This window comes from Chaetura pelagica, unplaced genomic scaffold, assembly GCF_000747805.2.
Source record: "Chaetura pelagica isolate M959 unplaced genomic scaffold, ChaPel_1.0 scaffold222, whole genome shotgun sequence".
NCBI lineage: Eukaryota > Metazoa > Chordata > Aves > Apodiformes > Apodidae > Chaetura > Chaetura pelagica.
Window position 1 is genome coordinate 5,937,904 of NW_009952711.1, and position 23,110 is coordinate 5,961,013.

Below are 23,110 nucleotides of genomic sequence, written 5' to 3' on the forward strand. Positions count from 1 at the left end.
TGAAAATTGTTGCCAATGAAAATAATTTATGCATTCTCCATAGTGCATAAGTCACTTGTAGGCAAAAATGCAGTAGAGAGATTAATGAAGATAATATTCTTCAAGATTAAAAGATCTTATGATAAACATATCTGCCTTTAGGTGTGATGGAGCCCTCCTTTCCTGGAGATGGCTGAACACCTGCCTGCCAATGGGAAATAGTGAATTAATTCTTTGTTTTTCTTTGCTTCTGTGTGTAGATTTTCTTTTATCTATTTCACTCTATCTCATTCCACAAGTTTTCTTACTTTTACCCTTCAATTTTTCTCCACCATCCCACCAGGGACAAGTGTGCGAGGAACTAATTTCTAAAACTTTTTAAAGCAGATAATGCACACTGAGATATTTAAATGAAAAAACACTTGTGTTTGTCACTATATAGAATAGGTTGTACATACCCTGTATTTAGATAAATCAATCCTCAGAGAATTGTGCAGTTGATCCAGCAGTTTTATGAACTTTTCCCTCTGTTAAAAGAACGCAAGAACATGTTGCATTAGAATTTGCAGGTGCCTATAATTGGTAGGGCTTAGAAAGCTGCTTTCTATTCTTATTTGAAAAAGAGAGTGGTTTCCTTTGTTTTATATAAATGTTCTGGTCTGAGATATCTATGCTTCAAGGCCAAGGCAATGTGTACTTTAGCACTTTATTTTCCCGTTCTGTCCTATATTGTGATTTACTTGTTATGCATTCACTACCATGCAGCCATGCAATACATTAGTGAGGTGACATACCTTCCTATGCAGAGTTTTCCTTTCTTAATGACTGATACATTGTTAAATAACTCAATATATCTAGAAATTGAACAGCATTGCCTGATGTTTCTGAACAAAAATGTAGTAATAGCATAAATTCTGGATAAAGTTACAGAACCACAGAACCATAGAATGGTTTGGGTTGGAAAGGACCTTAGAGGTCATCTAGTTCCAACACCCCTGCATAGGCAGGGACACCTCCCACTAGATCAGGTTGCTCAGAGTCCCATCAAACCTGGCCTTGAACACTTCCAGGGAAGGGACACCCACAGCTTCTCTGGGTAACCTGTTCCAGTGTCTCACCACCCTCACAGTGAAGAATTTATTCCTAATATGCAGTCTTAATCTACCCTCTTTCAGTTTGAAACCATTTCCCTTTGTTGGAGAAAAGAAATAATAAATTCAATGTTTTAAGTTATGTCAGCAAGGCTTATTAAACAGATAAGATTTTTAAATTTTTATATTTGCCTTGTAATAGCCTACACTCTTGAAGAAAGCACTTCCCCCTTTCCCTTTAATGTGCATTCCCTTTAATGACTCTCATTCACAGACAAATTTCATGTAAAAGTATGATTGAAAATTATACTACAATAGCAGGGGCTTTTGTAAGAAAAAGCTCATACTATGCAGACTAAGTCATACTATGCAGTTACAGTTTTCCCTTTTAAATACGGAGATTAACTTGTTATCTTGATAGATGAAGGTGCAGTGAAAACATTTTGCTGTGAAACACCCAACTGAGTGGTGCTATTCTCAAGTAATATTAATGAGAGCTTCTAATTATCAATCTTTACATTAGAACACATTCCATAGTGCACTGCACAAAACTGTGCAGAAATCCTTGCTAGCCTATGTGAAAGCAGCAGGCTCGTGGAAGCAGCAAGATCGGACAGCTCTCAGAATGCAAGACTCTCAGAATGCACCATCCCTGAAAATACAGTTGATACAAACAAGAAAATAGGGGGTTTTGTGCACTGTCTCTCATCAGTGGAGCATTAACCCACACCAAAAGCCACTAATTTGGCACAGTTCCCTTAAGGGATCAGTCAAAAAGGAACTTTTGTTATAGATCGGTACTCAAATACTCAGCCAGCCAAATCCTTCCCAGCTGTAGCCTGAGGACTTGAATTTGAGTTGCTCTTTTTGATGAATGATGTGCAGCTATCCACTAACGAATGCCTTTTGACCTAAGAGAGAAGAATAATCTAATATTTTGCCTACAAGTCAATTGAAAAAAGAGCTCCAAATCTCTATTAGTAATGCTTACTACTGAGTTTCCATCCATCTGTTGAACTACGAATTGGATTGGAATTTGCGTCAAAGGTAAACTGGCACTTACATCAGAGAGAGGACTTAATCTCCATCCACTCTGAGGATAAAAGTAATTCTGATCATTAGAAGAATGGGGGAAAAAGGGGAAAAAAAAAAAAAAAAAAGATGCAGCAAAACCATTCTAAGTTTCAAAAGCTGGATCAAACTCAAAAGTCTCGCAGCTTGAATATTGAAAGAGTACCCTTATTTCAACATAAGGGTAGAGTCTTTCCATAATAAACCCTTGATTATCTCATAAAAGAATACCTGAATAAGAGCAGAGCAATATTGTGCTATCATGGTAATACAATAATTGAATAATAAATACTGTGATAGTGCTTTTAATCTATGCAAGTTTTTTACTTTATAGTATTGAATCAATGTTCCTCTTTCCAAGCGAACCTCTAGGTGCAGGACATAAAACTTCATTTCAAGAACATGTCTCCAAACTAAAGGCTGAGCCCTTGGAACATTCATATGTGAGTACTTCCAGCAAACTTAACATAAAAGAAAAATAAACTGGTATTTAGAGTAAGTATTTATCAAAAAACCCTACTGAATAGACCTCAAAATAATGACTAAAAATAATTTAAAAAAAATTAGTACCTCTAATGCTACTTAAAGTAACTATAATTTGTACTTAATTATGTTTAATATTTAAACATAATTATGTTTAATATTTTATTTCATATCAATGAAATGTTAAAGATAAAATGGCTTTGGTATCAGCCATACAAATAACAGCTATACAAATAAAAAAGAATGAATGCATTTTTCTGCATCAAATCATGTTTATCTCTGACTATATAATATGCAGCAGTAGAGATATGAAAACAACATCTTTGAATCATTGCTCTGTTCCTGCTGTCATCTCCCCAGTGAGGGTAAGTGAACAACTCAGAATACAAAGCCAGATACCATATCCTGAGAACCTGGTATTCCTCCTAAAATTTTAGATTCCTAAATCCAGGACTCGGAAAATGCACTATTATTTAATGAAAAATAAGAGGCCATCCTTACAGGCTCTTGAGCGAAAAATAGTATTTATGGGTCGATCCATTAGGTTAACATGAGTTCACTGATGACACATACCCCAAGGAAACAATTACAACTGACTTAATCTAGCCCAATTAGTAGTTTGCAAGCCCCACTGCAATAAAACCAAAACCTGATTGTTGAAGATTTTAGTACTATGCATGTGTGCCAGTGCTTCCTAGCCTGTATGCTTTCCATATTGCTATACAAGGAGCCAAATAGTATCTTCTTCCAGTTTTATGGTGACTGATTGTAAAGGCACAGGGTAAAATTTTCAAAAGCTAACAGCAACTCTTACTCTTTAAAATTATCAACTCTTAAATAATGTTTGAATTTAGATGTTAATATGGTATCATATACTAAAAAAAAAAAAAAAAAAAAAAAAAAAAGGAAAAAAAGAGAAAAGAAAAAATACAAAGACTAGTATTCTATTAACAAAGCAAGTCTGCTTACCCCAAAGTTAGTAGCTGCAAACCGGTCTGAGGCAGATACATTAGTTGCTGCTGTCGTATGAGCATAGAAAGCATTTATATTGGCCAACAATGTACTCATAACTGCTGGAACACCAGGGCACATATATTTAGAAGACAGACAGGAAAAGTGCCTACAATTCAAACAAACTGACAGTTATTAAAGATGGCAAAGATTCTGCTCTTTCTCTCACCACAACTTCATTTCAGCTCCAATAACATAACTTTCAAGCTACCTCACAGCCAATTGTGCAGATACATGAAGGAAATCCAGGCATGTTTGATATAACTGCCATTTGTTGTACTCTGATATTTTCAAATTGAACACATCAGATACACATTTGCTTCTTACTCTCTTAATACTAAATACAAAAACATGATCTGATCATCTTAGTTACTTTAAAGCAAAACATCCTGAAGTACTGAAATGATAAACTAATCTAGATTCTTGTTTATCTTTGCTGAGAAGCCACAATTGCAGTTGATGAGAACACTCAATGTATTTGGAAAATCAAGGCTATACTTCTGAAATATTATTTCTGGGCATAAAAGGAATAAGTATAAATATAATTTTGAAAGCCAGAAACAAATAACCAGGGTCTACTAAGAGGGTCATAGATGACAAAGCCACCAGCATGAACTTGAAATCATGTTTATTGCCATAGCAAAACAGGCTGTCAAATTGTTCTAGAAAGTGGTACTTTAGGGAGACTTAATCAGATTTATGTTATGTTGAAAAATGCAGAATGGCATATGTTCCTACTGCAGCATGTGTTGTCTGTTCATATATAAAAGGATCAAGACTGCTTTATCATTAGCATTGAGACTTTATATAATAGGTAATTTTAAAACTACAAATATAAATTATAAAACCTACATTCTGACAGAAGAGCATCTCATCAGCAACACCCTAAAACTCACTTGAGTCTGATACAGTGTATAAGAAGCATGTAGATGCTCTCTGGGGTCTGGATCATGGGTTGCAAAAGCATTGTCAGGTTTGCATTTACAAATGCAAACATTTTAATTTACAATGTTATCATGAGACATGCAATAGAAATATTCTGCACTGGATTCTCATGCATAAAATGCTTACACAATATTCCTTTGGGCCAAGTGATTACATTCAAATTATCTCTCTGTTGTATGGTAGAAAATTGCTTTTCTTTTAGTAGGAGCACATAGTTACAAAACGGAATCTGATAATTCTATTTTCCAAATCAAGAAGTTTTACATTTTTCTCCCAGTCATTTAAGAAATTTCAGGAGAAAAAGGTGATCTCATAAACAAAAATAAATACAACAGCATACAGTCCAAAAGGAAATTCCCTATGGCAGACCTAGTATCTTCACTACTCTTCTTATCAGTCTGGATGCTCTTACAGAGAGACATGTCTGCAGATGAATCAGCAAAATAGTGTATGTGAATATGTATATTCTTATCCAAGTATTATTCAAGATTAAATTAATTACTGATTTTATTCCTAACTTAAACAGAATGTGGCCTACGCATCAAATAGGAATTGCTCATGGGTATGGGGGCAACAAAATCTTGTATTTTATTTCCTGTGTAAATTACCTGTGACTACCAACATTCACTTTTTACAACATTCACTTTCTTACTATACATGCCTTCAAATCCCTGGTTTGCAGTAATCAGCAGCAAGGAAATTTGGTGGCAAAGGGATAGAAGAAATCAAGGACTAAGAGATGACAAGACAAAGTAGGTATTGTAATTTAAAATGCTTGGCTAGAATTTTTTAGTTAAGATTGAGTTAGCATCCTCTTTATATGAAAATGCAAACTGTCCATTTCTAATACTGGTAAATTAAAAAGCTTTTAAAATGTTCACACGTCAATTATGTTGCTATTTTTGCCATGTTGACTTCTGCTATATTTGAATTTCTCAAATCAGTTTCAAACTTTTTCTGGAAAATGTTACAGAAAATCGCATTCATCAAGAGATGAAGTAAAAGAGACTTCAAACTAATTTTTCGGTTGAGGTTGTGCAGCTAAAATGCAGCCATGTTGTACTGAGATGACCAGCTAGTGGGGCTGGAGTTAAGAGAAAAGACTAAGGCTAAAATCAGTCTTGTTTTATTTCCTAAGCAAAACAGCAATAAATGCTCTCCCTTGGCATGAATAGCCCTTGAGAATTCATCTCTTAAAACCCTGAATCCATTTAGACACAGCAGGAACAACCCCATCATTTTAGAGATTAACATTTTGGTAAAAATGACATACCAATTTAAATGAAATTAGAAAACCGTAATTCTCGGATGTTTAATAAGTAATCTAGCTTAATCAAGATGCAAAGACATACATGGTGAAAGAAAAGCTAAACTTGGAACCCCCAATGTAAATGAAACTTGATGCATGAGTTCCTCCATATGTAGTATAGACATACACTACCACAGGGAAACTGTCAAGCTTAATTAATTATTCTGTGCAATGTTGTTTTAGGTCCTTGGAGAAAAACCATTGATGACATGTACATTACAAATACCTCGTCTACCTTCCTTTTAGATACGCAGTACAATAATTCACAATGAGCTACAAAATTGAAAGATGTGCATTGCAATAGGAGATGGTGTCATTATGCCCAGCAGTCAAAAGAAAACTTCATGTGATTGTGTGCCTCCATACTTATGAATTCTTTTAGGATGTAACGTAAAGAGACTGAGGAAATGGGATACATATTCTGATTAAAAATGCCATAATATCAGCTTTGTACAGGAAAAAAGAAATCTGTATTGCTCCTGTAGATAACTCATTCAGAGTTCTCTGATTTTCTATAGCTGCAGAAAAAGCAGAATATATAGCCCTTTTCACTGGTGAACCTTTCACTGGACAGATTTAGAATACATGATGAGGGTCTTGCATTGCCTCTAAGATCAGTGATGCTTTATTCTAAAGTTATCAGAAACATTTTAGTATGTGTAATGTAGTAACAGGTTCTAATACTGTTAAAAATGGTTTGCATGATTATTTCCATATACTATGGAGTTTGTTACAGCTATTGCTGGTGTCCTACATGAAACCATGTTGTGGAACAGTGGAAGTCTTTCTGATCCTTGCCACATATCAGTATCAGAAAGACTAAGAAATGCATTAGCAGTACTACCTGTAACAGTTTATAAAATGCTTAAATCTTAATTCCATTGCAAATGAGAAACACTTCAATGAGAATCAGATGGACAAAAACGACAGCAAGAATTTTAAAACTGAAATGGGAAAGATATGGAAAATAAAAGCATGAGGGCTTGGAACTCATTACTTCCCTGAAAGACATTCTTGACAGAAGAGTGGAAAATCAGACATAATAACACTTACGTCATAGCTTGATAAATATATTCAATTCCATAGCGCATTGCAAATTCATCTACAATTTCTTGTGCAGCATCATCAAAGTACACCTTCCAGGCTTCATCACCTCTCACTTCAGGGATTTTTACAACACCATTAGATTTAATTTCCGTCAAGTAATGGAATAGATTCTAAATGTAAGAAATATTTCAAGTAAGAATTTTCAGATTTTAAGTGGCATTCTGAAAGTATATTAGTCACCAATATGTTAATTATTACTTAGTTGCTCACCCCCCTCGAAGACTGGCACTAACTAGTCATCATCACAAAAAACACCAAGACACGAACCACATTTTTTGTAACGGAAATCCAGTAGTCCAGGCTTGTGACTGCAACATAAATTTCTGCAGAAACTTTCTCTTCTACCACATACCCTTGAAATAAGGTCACATCACTTAACTTAACAGAAAGACTGCAACAAATTCCTGCAGAAACTTTCTCTTTTGTCACATACCCTTGCTAATAAATGAAATAATGATGTTATGCTTACTACATAGTGCTTCAATTTTAACTGGATCTGTGACCAATAAATTTCAAATTCATTATTTAAGAACCATAAGTTACAGGAAACCTAATCAGTAATATTGCAGAAGCTTCTCAAGGAATGAAAGGCATACAATAAAATACATTCAGCAACCTTAGGACCAAACCTAGTATTTAATTTGATGCTAATGTTAGAGTGCTTCCTCCATATATGTACTCACAGACTCAGCTGCAGATACGATTTCCTATTTTCAGTGACCAAAAAAACCCCAAAACTTTGAAATAATTTCAGTTTTTCTCATTGGACCATAACTACCTTGTGGGTTACCTTGAAGTAACAGAATTTCACCCTTTACTTCACAAGTCAAAACATATGCAATATCTCTTAGCTGACTTCATCTCTTCTTTTTGTAACTCCTACCAGCAAGAATGATCTGCTGATGTTTCTCTGTCTCTGACTGTAAACCTGATATACCATCAATAATACGAAGTGGGAAAGCTAAAATAAACTTCTGAAGTGTAGCAGCAGTTATTTAAGTGTTCCTAATGTTCTGTAGCCTTTGTTTTCTTATTCATGTTACAACTGAATAGCAATTTCTGTATAGCATGATTTAGCTTCGACATACCTCATGTAGACAGGTGTACTGCAAATGGTAGGGAGCAACTTTCTCCTCTCCTTTTATTTCAACATTGATTTTCAGTCTAATGGCACCAGAGACAGCTGATTTATCTGTTCGCTTTTCTGAAGAGCAGGAAAAAAATACATTAGTAACTACCTAGAATACATTTATGTCAAGTGAAAAGCTTTCATAAATCATTCTAGCTTAATAAGAATGTTTTTTAAAGCAAGGAAGTCCTGCTGTTGCGAACAAGAGAATTCCATTTAATAACTCAAATACAGTTCAGGCCATGAAGCAGAGTATCAAACTATGAAGTAAATACTCTTTCTTAATACATTTGCTGAACGCAAACCCAGCTGCACAGTGCTCTGTTTAACACTTTTCCCTTTTCAATAGAAATTATTTTAATTTTCTGTCTGATATCTGTACTATTGTTATTTTCATTATTTATAGTTTTCTTTAGTTATGAACAACCTGAACTACTATGTCTCTGAGAAATCCACAAGTGTTTTTAGCAGAACACAATGACAGAGCTAAGCTGAATCTTATATGAAAAAAAATTAAACAAAGAACTTTGTTTGTGCTATCTCCACTAGTAGTTGCTGTCACTCATTGTGGGGTTTACTAATATTTTCCTCCAATTTTCTCTTTTCCAAATTGCTCTAGCAGTATAATTGAGTCAATAGATATTAAAATTTTTATGGTTCTTTCACAAAGTACTGTGATGTGACTGGTGATGAACAGTAAAATCAATAAGAACTGGTATTCTGCAAAACGAATTGTTTTGAGGATGTAACACCTTACAGTTGTGTCAATTATGCAACAGAATAAAATAGGCAATTTTAATTTTTTTCAATGTTAAAATTCTCATGAGCCATTTACCAATATTTCTTTTTTGATGCTGATTGCAAGGCTTTCATTCTAGATTCTTCCTTTTGTAGAGAAAAATAGATTTGCAATTAAACTACTTCCAGTCAAATAAATTCAGAAAGAATTGTTTCAAAACCCAATTTAATCATAATTATATATTTTTATCAGTTAAAGTATTTAACATTTTTGAAGGAATGAAATTCAAAATTCATAATAACTCAATTATCTCACCTTTAAAAAAACCCTCATTATTAGTAGGAAATAAAGCAAGGCTTTCTCTTTGTCAATAGGAAAACATGTTTCCCTGACACATCTATGTAATGCACTGGGAAATGAAACACTAGACAGGGAAACACTCTTGATTAGGAAACATGGTCTACAACATCAGAAAATTGTCACATAATTCACTCAAAGTTTTCATAGAGAAGGTAGCCTAGATAAAAATGTTACTATCATATTTTTGCTAGAAAATATAGGAGGTTGACTTTTAAAAAGCTACTCCAGACTATTTCGTGCACCCAAAGAGATTTTTAGAATTAAATAACATTTCTATACCTAGATTTATATAAAGGAGATATATTCTGGAACACATTTTATTTTTTTCTGGTTTCAAGAATGATACTTTTTAATGTCTGTCCGGATAAGAAAGTGCAGTCATAAAGGACAAGAGAGAGCACTGGAAGCTTCAGCAGCCTGCCCTCAGTTTGTGACTCTGCATGTAAATGTATCAAATTATATGCATGTAAACATATCAAATTGATATATTTGGAACAGAAAATAGAAGCAATCAATTTTCATGAAGAACCGCAGGTGCAAACACCATGAAAAACAAAGATGATTAGGCCTATAATGGGCTAGTCTGAAATGTTGGCTTTTCTTACACAATTTTAATTTGGCATTAAAATGAAATCTTTTTCTTATATATTTTTCTGACTAGTCTTCTCTCTGTAATTGTCATATCTCTGAATCAAAATGAAGAAAATATCTTTCATTTTCAAATCAGCCTGTGAAATTTAAGATTTTTAAAGTTACATATTAGTACCAAAGCTATGTAATTTGAAATCCCAAATCTACACATGCTGAGATTCTACCTAAATTTGTTTAAAAAAAAATCATCAAGAATCATACCTAAATTATACCATACATCCATTTGACCACTCAGTGTTCTTACTTCAATGATTGTTTGCCCAAGGAAGTCATCTGATTCCTTTTTGAAATGCTGTTTTACTCTAGATTTGATGTCATCATCTTCATCCCATACTCTCACTTTTATTCTATCTGTAGAGTTATGGCATTCACTGTAAACATAATAATAAAATACAAAACATTAGTGATACATATGCTGCATACATTTGTACTGCCATCTGATTAACTGTCTTCATTTTCATTTGCTTAACAGTTGCTTAACTGCATGAAGTGACAAAGAACCTACAATATTCAGTGGAATAAAAGGTCATACCACGTTTCCAGGGACAAACTACAGTTACTACATATAAGAGAAAGTAAAGATATTAACTTGACAGAATTATATATACATATGGATTGTATTTAGGAATGTCATGAACTCATTAGAATGATTAATTTACAATTACTACATCTCAGTGTTATTATTTAACAATTATATTTGCAAAGATACAGTTAGCTCAGGTTTATTCACTTAGGAATACTATGTTTTAGCACATAGAGTAGACAATAAAAGCAGTAGTAGCCTAGAATGTTATAATTCAAAAAAAGTGAGAAAATCTTTCCAGTACATGGCAGCAAATTTCTGGAAAAAAAAAAAAAAAGTGTCATTTCTGGGAAGGAAGTAAAAAGGCAGAGAGCGGGGAAAATTCCATTTAAAAAAATCAAAGAAAATCTTTCCAGTACATGGCAGCAAATTTCTGGAAAAAAAAAAAAAAGTGTCAAGTATGCAGAGCAAGAAAAATTAGGCAACCAAAAAAAACCTAGGGAAATAAGTAGTGTTTTCTTTAAAAGATATAATACTTTTTTCTCCATAGTAAGGAGGAGGAGTAGGGACAGCCTGTCACATACTAAAAAAATTCCTTGCAAATTTAAGTAGCTTTCTAACCCCTCAAGAATTGAGTGGATTTGTGAAACTACAGGATGTGTGAGTGTGAGGTGGCTCCACTTGCAATCTGCAGAGTTCCCAGTGGATAAAGTTTTTTACTCCCAGCTCCTACCTGCATATATTTGCACAGAAATGGAAAAGAAACTCTACTGCTGTTTATTTCTATAAGCCACAGGGAAGACTATTTACTATTGGTCAGTGTTGACTTTTGATGACTTCATTGGAATATCCTAACATTGATTGCAAAAGTCTGCTATTGAAAAACTTTCTGATGGCATTTGACGACTAGTACAGACTGGCATGTGTTACAGGTCACATCGTACTTATGCATCTGTACTAATCAAGTTTCTTTAATACCACTGAGTAATACTACAAAAATATTTTAAATATTATAAATCTTTGGTTACCTTTAAATGTAGCTTTAAAGTGCAGCAATAAATTTTCATCTTCAGCAAGGTCTTAGTTTGACACTAGATTAAGAATTCTTACTTGAATTCTATTCCAAACACCGCTTAGTGATCTGCCTCAGTTTCCAGCATTAAACCAGCAATACTATAACTTATCTCCCAACTGGCAACCCTCAGGGGTGTTCTAGGAAATAATTAGTGGTGGTAATGGGCTTTGGAAGTATAAAGTGCTTTAAATGGTATTATTACTGTCAAGGCCAATCAGTCACTAAAAATGACAATCACAGTTTTTACTCTGACTCACTGACATCATTCAGTATCACAGGATGTCACTGCCTGTATTCCAAATTTTAACATTGCAGATATCTCTAGTAATTAAAAACCACGTTGTTCTTTCATTAGTAAAACTAATGAAGCCTGGTTTCCTTTTGTCTTATGACTGGCTTCCCTGATATTGAACAAACCACAATCACTTATTGAATCTTGTCCTGAAACTGGTAATTTCATAAATTACCCCTTCATAGGGACTCCCTGATGTCTATCCTGGGGCAGGCTCATATTGAGCACACTGTCAGGGTCTCATCTCTGTCTCACCACATATTTTCATAGAACATTATGGATGTAGTATTAGGCAATCTGTGGTATTTCTCTGACTAACCACAAAATTCAAAAGCTAGTGGCAACGACATATAATGTATAGGAAGACAGAGAGGGATCAAATGAGCACCTTTGCCTTATGAAAAAAGGATAAACCAAGAAACTATTTAATTTTCCTAAAATGTAGCCCAGAATTATTCCTTATCATTGCTACAGTCCTGAATTGCATTTAGCTGTGCACCCAACGGAAATATTAAACAGGATTTCTACAGTGGCATAGGGAGATCCATCACTGGTGAGGTTATTTATGTGACCCTCATCACCATATCTCTGAAATATTGTTCCTGCTTTGATTTTGAAGGAGATGCTGCATATAAAAAGTCATGAAATGGTACTGCAGTACAAATAGCATATTTTCATTCTCCTGAGACAAAACCCCTTTCCCTCTGATGTACACTTAGCTGGTTAAGGAATATTTATTCAGGTGGTCAGAAATTACTGCATTTTTCTGTGATATTCTCATTTATCTCTCCCACATCTTTTTCTCCTTTAATCTTAGGTCAGTGAAACATCGTGAGACCTACAGCAACCAATGGAGTTTACTGTCATATTCATCTTTGTGTTTAAAACATAGAATTGTGATGCAAGAATGGAAGGGGGGTGAATATGTATTTCTACTTGCCTGCCTTGTGGCAGTTAGACAGCAGGGAGATTTAGTATTAAATTTGCAGAGTGGACTGGGCATGATTCTACCTACCTGCCCAGTCTCTCAGAAACAACATTATTTAGAGATGCACGTTCTCCTTGAGTCACTGGTAGCATCTGTGCAGAAGCTCTGTGGCTTTGCAAAAAGCATTGGGTGGGATTCCTACTTCTGCTGACTCAGTCCAGTAAAATCAGCCCAGAAAATTCAAGGCAAAGACAACCTATGCTATTTTCAGTGTTCCTCTTCTAGACACTCTGCTTTGTATGCTCAGTAAAAGCATTCACTAAGGTGTGATAAAGGAAGGTGAAATGTTAATTGTTCTTTAACACAGAAAGAATGAAGACAATGATGTTTTTGAAAGCTGGAAAAGCTGCAGTGTATTTGGAGATGCTAGACAGAAGAGAGTTTTAATAATTTATCAACAATCTGGTGATTCTACATTACTCACAGTGCTTCCTGCTTATTCTAATGATAAAGTAATTTAAAAAATGTAATAATAAACTATCATTCCTAGTGGCCCCGTTTAAATTTAATATGTGCAGTGCCATAATGTGATTCTACACCTCATGTAAGAGATCTGCACCCAATGTTAAAATAACAACTAATTGATACTATGCTACCTTCAGTAAAGACATAAATCCAAATTAACTAAGAAGACAGTAAAGAATTTATGGACACTAATTTCCTACTCTGTCAAAATGCAATATATTCATTATTATTCTTTCCTTGTAATCTTCAGTAGAAGCTCTTACATGTGCTAACAAATTTTCGTACTCTGCATTGTTAGTCTAGGTGGAAAGGTTTTTTCTCTTGAAGAAGTGCTATTTATATAACTGAAATAAAATAATTTTTACAATAAAATACTCTACCTTTTCAGTGCTACAGATAATGACCAGGTTCTATTTAAAAAATACCCTCAAAAGTGACAGAACAAAGAGTTATAAAAAAAGAGAATAATTATAGTATTCTTACTCTAATTTTAAATCTGTGATAACTATTATAACAATTCACATACAGATTGAATCACTCTAAGTATCCTCCTTCTCTCTCAGTATCCATTCCCCCTTTTAAAAATTAATTTAGTGGGGGTTTTTTGTTGCTTTTTTAATTATATTTTTATTTTGTTTTGTTGTTGGGTTTTTTTGTCCTGAAGCACTGGCACCCATTTTTATTTCCAACAGTGGTTATAAAGAAATACCAAACTGTGAGATAAGTTTCTTCCATAAATATACTCTTCGCCCTCCAATGAGGATTTCCAAGATTCAAATAATATTCACCTACATAACTTTCCAGAAACGTCAAACTCAGAGCCAACACGTCTTGCCAAAGATCCACAAAAGTCAGTATGGTCGTTGATGGACAAACCTGAAGATGTTTTAATTTGTTTTGATAGGCAATTTCAGCTGAAGACTGCCAGCCTGTCTATGCAAGAACACTTGCTGAAGAATCACGATGGTCTACTGTAACTAAAACACATAACCTTTGGTTTTTGCTGTGTTTTGTTTTCAGTTTCTCTGATAATTTCTATTTCTGTTTAGCCTGTTACAGAAGCACCTGAATTCTTTTTGGACATACAGTCTTTAAGGCATGTAAAGAAAACATGCTACATAACACTTCAGTAGACTAACCATAGATACACTTAGCACTCATATATTATTTCAGATGAATATTGCTTAGTTGTAGACCATTACATATACCTTAGATGTCATCCACAAATTAAAGGAACAGATTTTGGAAGATAGTATTTTGTTCTTTTAAGTCTTATATTCATTCAGCAAGTCAACACTGACCTAATTAGAAAACAGGTAAAAATTAAGGTGTCACTTGGCTGCATAAACTATGTGTGCGAAAAAGTTGTTAAAAATGTAGCACAGATTTAAAAAAACACACAACAAAACAAACAAACAAACAAAAACAAACAAAACCCCCACCATACCAAATGATAGTTTTTTGTAGACCCCCTTACAAATAAACACATTTTGTATAGCAGATAATGCACATAGAACGATCCAAGAGTTGGACCTTTCTAAATTCTTACTAATTTTGATTTCCTTATACTAAAATATCTTGGATGCCATCTGGTCTAGATAGGGAATGGAAGTTGATAATACTTTTAGGACAAAATCTCTGTTAAGAAATCACACAATCACAGAATACTGTAGGAGAATGAAGTTCAGGAAGCTGTTTCATTGCTATTATTACCCACGTTTTTTATTATTGCCATTACTGCAAGCTAGAACCAGATATGTCCATGGCATTGCTGTGAAAAGACTTTCCTCTCTGTTCTTAAGTGTTCAGAGGTAGGTTCATAGTTTCTCAGGAAACCTATTCCAGTAATTCGCTAGCCCCACTGTAGACAGATTTTTTCTGGAGATGGATTTAAGCCCCTCTAAATGGAATTTGTGCCTATTACTTCTTAATGTGTTGCTATAACAGTAAGCATAGAAAATAGATTATTCCTTTCATCTTTGGAGGAGAAAGGATGTGTTTGAAGACATCCTTACCTCCACTGCTTGTCTCTTCTCTAGCTTGGGCAGTCTCAATTTGTTAACAGTGTAGTCATGGGCCATGCTCTCCGATAAAAGTAGAATGAGACTAATTATGCCTTTTCTTGCATGATTTTACTCTGTCATAACAAAAATAGAGTTGTATAAAATTAACCTGGATTGACAGCAGTTTGAAAAAAAGAGTCAAACCAAACATGCTGTACTGTGACAATGAAAAACATTATTGCTGAACAAAAAAATTAATAATTTGAATTGATTCTTAGAGGTGTTCTGCTCTCTTGTTTTGGGCTGAGGCTGTGAGATACAGTTTTTAAATTAGTCTCTCAGAGACATCTTGCTTACTAGAGAATTTTGCAAATGAGTAAATCCAAAAAACTAATTTTCAGGTTTCTATTACCCAAATTGGTTTTGTGTAATTTAATTATCTGATATATAATTTTGCTTATGACATAACCCTTAAGCTGTTTCAAGAATTCTCACAAGACTGTACTTAGATATCATTGGAAACTGAAACACCATTTAAAGAGTTAACCAATAAAATGACAGTAGGAAAGGACCTTGGTAAGGTCTTTTGCTATTTATTTCCCCTACATGGCTGTTTATAGTAAGTATTGCTTCATAAGAATCCATCAATTACTTTTTGCAGTATAAATACACTGTTTGAGTCCTGCTCTTTAAGGTAATTCTAAGGAAAGCACATCCACAGCTGGATGTCTGAAATAGCTACCAGAAATTCTTACTTCATCAGAAAGTCTAGACTGAAATACCTGAAATATGAAGCAGTCGAACAGCTCCTCTGACCAACACAAAGACTTTAACTAGCATGATCTTTATATCAATGCTGTTTGCTGCTGTTTCATGCATTGAAACAAGTAACAGGTATTCAATGAAGTTGTATTTCAGAGCCACATTGTGGCCTACTGACAGCCAAAATAGAGTAAGTAATGTAAAATAATAATCTTTTAAAAGAAAGATGTCTATATTATACAACTGTATCTGAGGTGTTAACGAGTGGCCAGAGGAAAAGATACCGTCAAAGTCTGCAAGGCACTTGAGAGGTGTGTGCTTGCTAGACAACACTGCCAGGAAAAAGCAAATTTCTGTATTTCAGCAACCAATTCTTGAAGAGAGTCAAGAAAAGAATAAAAGTGGGTAGGATTTATAATAGTGTATAGATCTAAAGGTTTATACAAAGCTGAAACCATACAGCCAAAATACATCTTTCTTGTAACTCAAAATAAATATACAGTCCTTTTTCCCATATCAGATGCCCACTCAACCAGAATAAGGAAGATGACAGCTGCAAGACTCTTAATTTGCTCTGGTATTGAATAAACTCTCCTATTCCTGATGTTTTATTGAAAACAAATAAAAACTGCTCTGTACCTCCTTTCTAATAATGCCAAAGAAAGGGTCAAAGCCCTTGCCACCTGTATTACACTCATTAAAAGAGCACCTGCTGGTCTATTTACCTATCTTGTGTACAAAAATTACACATTTCAAGGAAAGATGTGTTCTTCCTTTGATAGTCATGTTTTTTTTCTGTGAGATGCATGCAGCTGTACATAAACTACAATTTAGTTATGATTTCTTAATTCCCATGTTAAAATCCATTACAGTATCCCAGGGTCATTTAACAGAGGGATACATTATGTTTTGGTAGAAACATTTACTCTCTGCTTGTCATTCAATCATATTAGAGTTGTGTGTGATTCTGCAAATAAGAAAACTTCCCTCACTTTATCTGTTGTGACAGAGCAAATGCACATTGGGAAACCAAAGTTTTTTCCAAGTCCTTATTTTGAAAAAGATGGGGAGACTTAAATGAATGCTTTGGTCTTGCAGGTAAATATATGATTGTAAGATTTTAAGATTTTTTTTTTTCCTGCAACTTATTGTTTAGGAGTTATACTGATGATTAGTATTTGATTTTTAAATAGGACAATCAACTATCAGTAGTACAGCCCAATTTACATGAAACTTCCTGAATCACAGAAATAATTATGTTGATCTACTTCAGCTTTAATCTTGTGGTTAAATATTTATAGTTTATTTAATACACTTTAGAAATTCTCATATACTTTCCATTGAAATCCAATGCATCAAATAAGGCAGGATGATCACTACTTTAGAAAGTACATGTGCTAAAAAAAGGATTAAAAAATGTATTCAGTTCAAAGCAGTTTCTCAGGAGATTTATGCTGTAGTAGAGTTTGAGGGGTTTTTTTATGATTGTTATTGCTAGAGCAGATGATACTAATGCTGCTGGGTGAAAAAAAATAAAATCAGAATATTTTCAATTTTCCTGGGATAACAGTAGCCCTGTTTTAAATTAATTTTAAACTTGATACCAAATTTACTGAATTGCTCTTCCAGCTTCTGGCACTATGTAACACATAAAATTAAATTCAAGAAAGTTATTAATCTCCTATGTTTGGTTACTCACAGTAATTCAGTGAAGTATGACACTTCAACTGTTACTTCAGTAACACAAATAACTCAGGGGAAAAAAACACTACTTGTATAGGAGAAGCCTGTAAAAAGTTTCTGAATCTCCATTTTTTCTGAACTAGCTCTTAGTTTCTAGTACTGGCCTTTGAATCTGTGAATGAAATGGGAATACAATGTTTAATGTGGCTACATTACCTATTACCTGTTCTAGACAAATAGAAAGAGTATCTTGGGTCACACCTTTTTCAAAGTGACTATTGAAATGATAACCCCCTCAGTAATAAGGCAGCAGATTTTAGTTAAAACAACATAAGGGAAAGAAGCTGTTGTGCCAGACGATAAGAAGGTAACCTGTTACGACACTGCACCGTCTTGAAGAAAACAGAGCTCTATTTCAAATGTCTGAACCCTAATAGAATTTTTTTCCATGGTTTATGTAGATATGAGTAATGACAACCTACATCTTCCTTACAGGAGGAAAGGAATGTAAGAAGAAACTAAACAGGTTATAGCCTGAAGACAATTTTACATTGAGGTGATTATTTTGAAACTCTGTTGTACATGATGACTAACTTGGAGATTCTGCATCTTGACCGGGCAGTCTGCAGGATCCTGAGCTGTTCTGATGCTGCTTCATGAATTCAGCATTGCTTACAAAAGTGACACATCATGTTTATCCTCACTGATTCATCAAGAGTTTCATCAAGTTGTATCAAATAAACATCCAGTTTTGAATAGCACTATTTGATGTAAACATAACAGACTTTCATAACATAGTAACAAAAAGTTGGATTATAATATGTCAACAGTTTGCATATATTTTCATTAAAAATTCAGATACAACTGTGGTATTTAATGAACACTGAAATTGTATACTCCTTTTTACTGTGATAATTTCTTCTGTTCATAACTTGCTATATCAGTGTTTTCACACAGCTACCATAAAATATTACCGATAATGCTGTGGTAGGTACTTCCATAGTAGACTGGAACTCTTCTGAAGAATTTTTTAAAAATTCCTAAATAAACAGTCCTCTTTCACTTACAATTTTCCAAAGAAAATCTAAAGTTTGTAATAGCCTTTCAGAATCTTTGACTGACATGAAAAACGGTAGTTAAGTGCACATCACATACTGTGGTGCATAGTAATCAAGCTGAAAAAAGAATAAATGCTGAAATACTTTTCCTACATGTAGAGAAATAACACTGAGAAAGTTGATACTTTTATCAGATTGGTCACATTCTCAGTCAGGAACTATTTTCAGGAAAGAAACAGTATAGTACCTGTGAATTAGAATTTCCTGTACTGTAACATTGCTTTCTGAAAGAAGTTCTAGGAATGTTGCCAGAACTAGAACTTGCATGAAATCATATTCAAACCTTAGCTAATGTATTACAGGCTGAAACATCAGTTAGGGTTGAGCTGTGATGATACGCTGATGAAAAACTCTGTTCTATTTGGTTCGGAGGCTGTGGCCAAAGAAGGAAGACAGGAGGATCATATCACACTTCTGGACAGCACTTAGTCTTGGAAAGGATAGACATCATAAACAGCCCAGCCCAGAGCCTGAAGCATACCTGTTAGTATCAAATTCCCCAGTTTCACCAAAGAAAATTGTAATGTTGAATAAAACCACATTTAACTTGCAAAGTCAGTACTGGAGACATAGTGCCTACATTTAGAATGCCAGCACTTGGTATGTAAGGTCAGTCTGAAAACTGTTACTTAAGTAGCCTGAAAAACAGATTTCCCCAAAGATGTAATTATGAGCTGTACAACTAGTACACGATAAAGTCACAAAAAACTTCTATGCTCTCTCCGTAACTTTCTGATTTACCAGTACTATGAATATGGATAGTATAGACACAAGTATTTTCAAATCAATTATTTCACTTGGGAGCATTGCATTTTCTAAATGTAAATTAAAAAAAAACCCAAGCCAAACAAACAAGAACAAGACTATCTTTTATACTTACAAATAGAATTTTTCATCCCATACTGGATTCAAGTTTCCAAAAATAGTCTTTGTTCTTCGCTTGGTTTTCCCAACTTGCACAGTAACATATGGGTCACTTGAGCCAGTTTTGTCCTTAGCCTGTAAGCCCTGAGCACAAAGAACTGCAACAAAGGGAGATAAATGTGCTTAAGCCTTCATAGCTTTCATTGCCAGGAAATAAATGAGACTGTGACAACAGCAACAGGAAACAAAGCCCTCAAACTGAGGGGTCCTGAAACAAAGCTTTCTGGATAAATTTTTCCAGCATCTGTTACTCTGGAGATAGACAAGACTTATGTAACTACCCTTCTGGACTATATAAAATGTACAGATATAGAGAAATAAATTTAAGGATTCACTAAGAGCACAAAACAAATACTTTTACTGCCATGCATAATTCAGATATTCATCTCAAAATGGTTTAGTCAGCGTGGCAAGTAATATAATGGTGCTGTATTACTTGGCTTGTGTATAGTAATTCCCTAGAATTTCCATTCTACCCCCTCCCCAAAGAAATACTGCTTGCCAAAATTTTTCCAATGATACAAACTAAATTTTCTGAAATGAAACATCATTTTTCCAAAAATTTTCACTATTGATTATGAAACTAAACATGAGGGGCATGATTATGACTTTTTCATTTGTTTTCCTCATGTGAGAGATGAACCATGAGGATTTGCAGAATATTTCCTATTCTATCACAGACAGGGTGACAGCTCAGATCAATTATCATTAACTGTTTATGAATTTCTCAGCCTTTCTGACAGTTAACGTGGGTGTATAATTAATGTATATGTATTTTGTGACAAATACACACAATTTTATTTTCCATCATAATTCATAACCACAGAAGAAAGCAGAACTGTCAAATAGCAGCCTACCAAACCCAGAGAGTTGCAGCATAAACACTTGCCGTGGTCCCTAGCACCAGCAGAGCTTGGTTTTATTATTTTGCACACATTATTTAAACAATCTCAGTGATAACATTTAGTTAACATTCTCTAATGTCAATCATTTTGAATAATGAAGCTCCCTCAGTATGCTCAGAAAAACAATTGCATAAAAAGAACACCTTCTTACTCAGTAGATCAACCCCTGGTGTGGGTTCTGCCATATCTACTGACTTCAGTGAAAAAAGTAAGTCTCTGTTACTTTTTTACATATCTCATTCCTGAAAAGACTAACTCCTGGGAATGAAATAGAGCAATTTTTGTCTTTCCTATTTCCTGTAAATCCAAAGAGAAAATGTAGAAAGTATTTCACTCCTATTTATGCAGGAGAGTTAGTTCCCAGCTTCGAAAATGTCTTCCAGAATTTTTAACTAATGTACTGGCCTAATATTGTACAAGGTATCCCTTGAGTAACATTTAGAAGTAGAACTAAAAGAAAGAATATGAATTAAATATTTTCCCTGACATACCTCTCTATGTCCTCAGTGCTTGGTGACACTTCCAAAATTCAACAGCTATTCTTAAGGATTTCATGCACTGTCTCACAACCTCCAGAATGCCCTCCCTTTTTCCAAATCCATCTCAATCTCAGGTTTCCCCTAGATTTCTTCAGGCACATATCTTATTCTTCAGCTCCATGGACAGTTTACGTACTGCCTCAGCTTTAGTTTCAACTACAGAGACACGTGTAACTAAAACCACACCTACTAACTCTCACAGAGCAATTAATTCATGGTCTACTTGACAAATGCTTTCTCCTTTCTCTCCTGAGGGCCAGCTTACTTTGCAGCAATAAAAACAGCAATTCTCTCAATGGCCCTTCCCCAATACGTAAAAAATCTGCCATGGAATCTAGAAGCATTATAGTAAATATTTTTGAGCATGCAACCCAAATACATTTACTTATTTACTAATCATATACATGTACCACTGTATTAATACATAATGTACATAATAAAACATATACAAAAGCAGAAAAAAAAAAAAGATGAGATAAAGATGAAATAATATTTGCATTTATTATTTTTTTTTCAATTCAACCTTTTGACTTCCACAAAAAAATCTATTACTAATAGTAAATTTTTTTAGTGAGAGCATGTATAATTCCACCTGTAATCATAATAGATCTTATTCCTGAACCAGGGGACTTGGAAAGAAAGAACTCTTACAACAAATAGTTCAGAAGAAAATTTACCTGTGATGGTTATTTTTGCTGACCATTTGGATGTTCCATCCAAAACACTTTGTTTTGCTGCTTTTGTATATTGTACAAAATCTTCTCTGGAAATATTAAACATCTCCTGGATCACTTCAAACACCTCTGGTCTATTTTTCTCTCTGATCTTCATTCTTTCCTTCATAGCACTAATAATATTCTGTGTTTTATCTTCTGCACCATGTTTTGAACTTTTCTCAGCAGCTCCTGAAATGAGAGAAAAGGTCAATACTTTTATTAAAATGTTGCTATCTTAGTTGTTTTCTCCTGTAGTCTCCAGCCAATTCTTGGTACTGCAGTATTCAAAGATAACGTTTAATCTGGATAATATCAAGTCTCTTTTATTTATTCTTTGTGATATTTAAAATAGTTAGTTGATTTAATTTAACTTGACAAGTTAATATTCAATTTCAATCAGTTATGTGTTATACCTAGAAATGTTTATTGATTCAGTACTATTCAGTACTAATCAGTACATGTGAGTAACTTTTTTTACATATTTAGACATACTGATTCTTCCAGAAGGGTGTTTAGAAGCATGCAGTATCTGGGTCTGTCTGGTCTGTGCTTTGCCTCTGTTACTAGCTAAGTTTCAATAATGTATAAGTGAAAAATTCCTCAAATAATTTCTTAGTTTTGTGTTTGTGTTTTTTTTTGTTACCCCCCCAAAAAAACCCCCAAAACACAACACAACACCAAAACCCCACAAAACAAAAAAAAACTAAACCCAAACCAAATAACCAACATAACCCACCACCAACAAAAACATCGTGTTATCACTATTTTCATTCTTTTTGGTACAAGAAGCCATACTTGGTTCATTAGGCACTATTGTTATGATTGTCATCTTCATTATCACTAGCAGCACTAAGTACTTTACCCTTCCAACCAGCCATCCTCAACTCGTGGGGTGATCAAAGTATTACTGTTCACTTTGAATAGATAGTAAAATGCTGACAAATTATGTTGAACAACTCACTATGTAATTAGAATTCAGATATTTCAATGCTAAAGAGGAACACAGTTCCTTCTCAGACCAAAAATCATTGTGTTATTTTCATGCCATTTTTTTGTTGAGACACTCTCAGATTGCAATGGCTGAAAAAGACATTATCAACACACCTAAAAAGCTGGAAATGGTCTTTCAGCAAAAGATCTCAGTGAAATATTGCAGAATATTTTACGCTTTGTGTTCTTTACTGGTTTCATTCTATCTGAATGTTTCTTAGCACTTCCCAGAACAAAAAAAACCCCAATATC

General features: G+C 34.2%; 1 protein-coding gene across 1 annotated transcript in view; it reads right to left on the reverse strand.

Annotated features, from left to right (window-relative positions):
- UNC13C (unc-13 homolog C (C. elegans)) overlaps nt 1-23,110 on the reverse strand; it is a 103,458-nt gene that overhangs the window by 50,757 nt on the left and 29,591 nt on the right. The window contains exons 8-14 of the mRNA XM_009994427.1: nt 21,830-22,057; nt 19,665-19,806; nt 10,077-10,246; nt 8,085-8,200; nt 6,943-7,106; nt 3,594-3,744; nt 438-506 (exon numbers count right to left, since the gene is read on the reverse strand). Coding sequence (XP_009992729.1) covers nt 438-506; nt 3,594-3,744; nt 6,943-7,106; nt 8,085-8,200; nt 10,077-10,246; nt 19,665-19,806; nt 21,830-22,057 — 1,040 coding nt within the window. The remainder of the gene's footprint in view (nt 1-437; nt 507-3,593; nt 3,745-6,942; nt 7,107-8,084; nt 8,201-10,076; nt 10,247-19,664; nt 19,807-21,829; nt 22,058-23,110) is intronic.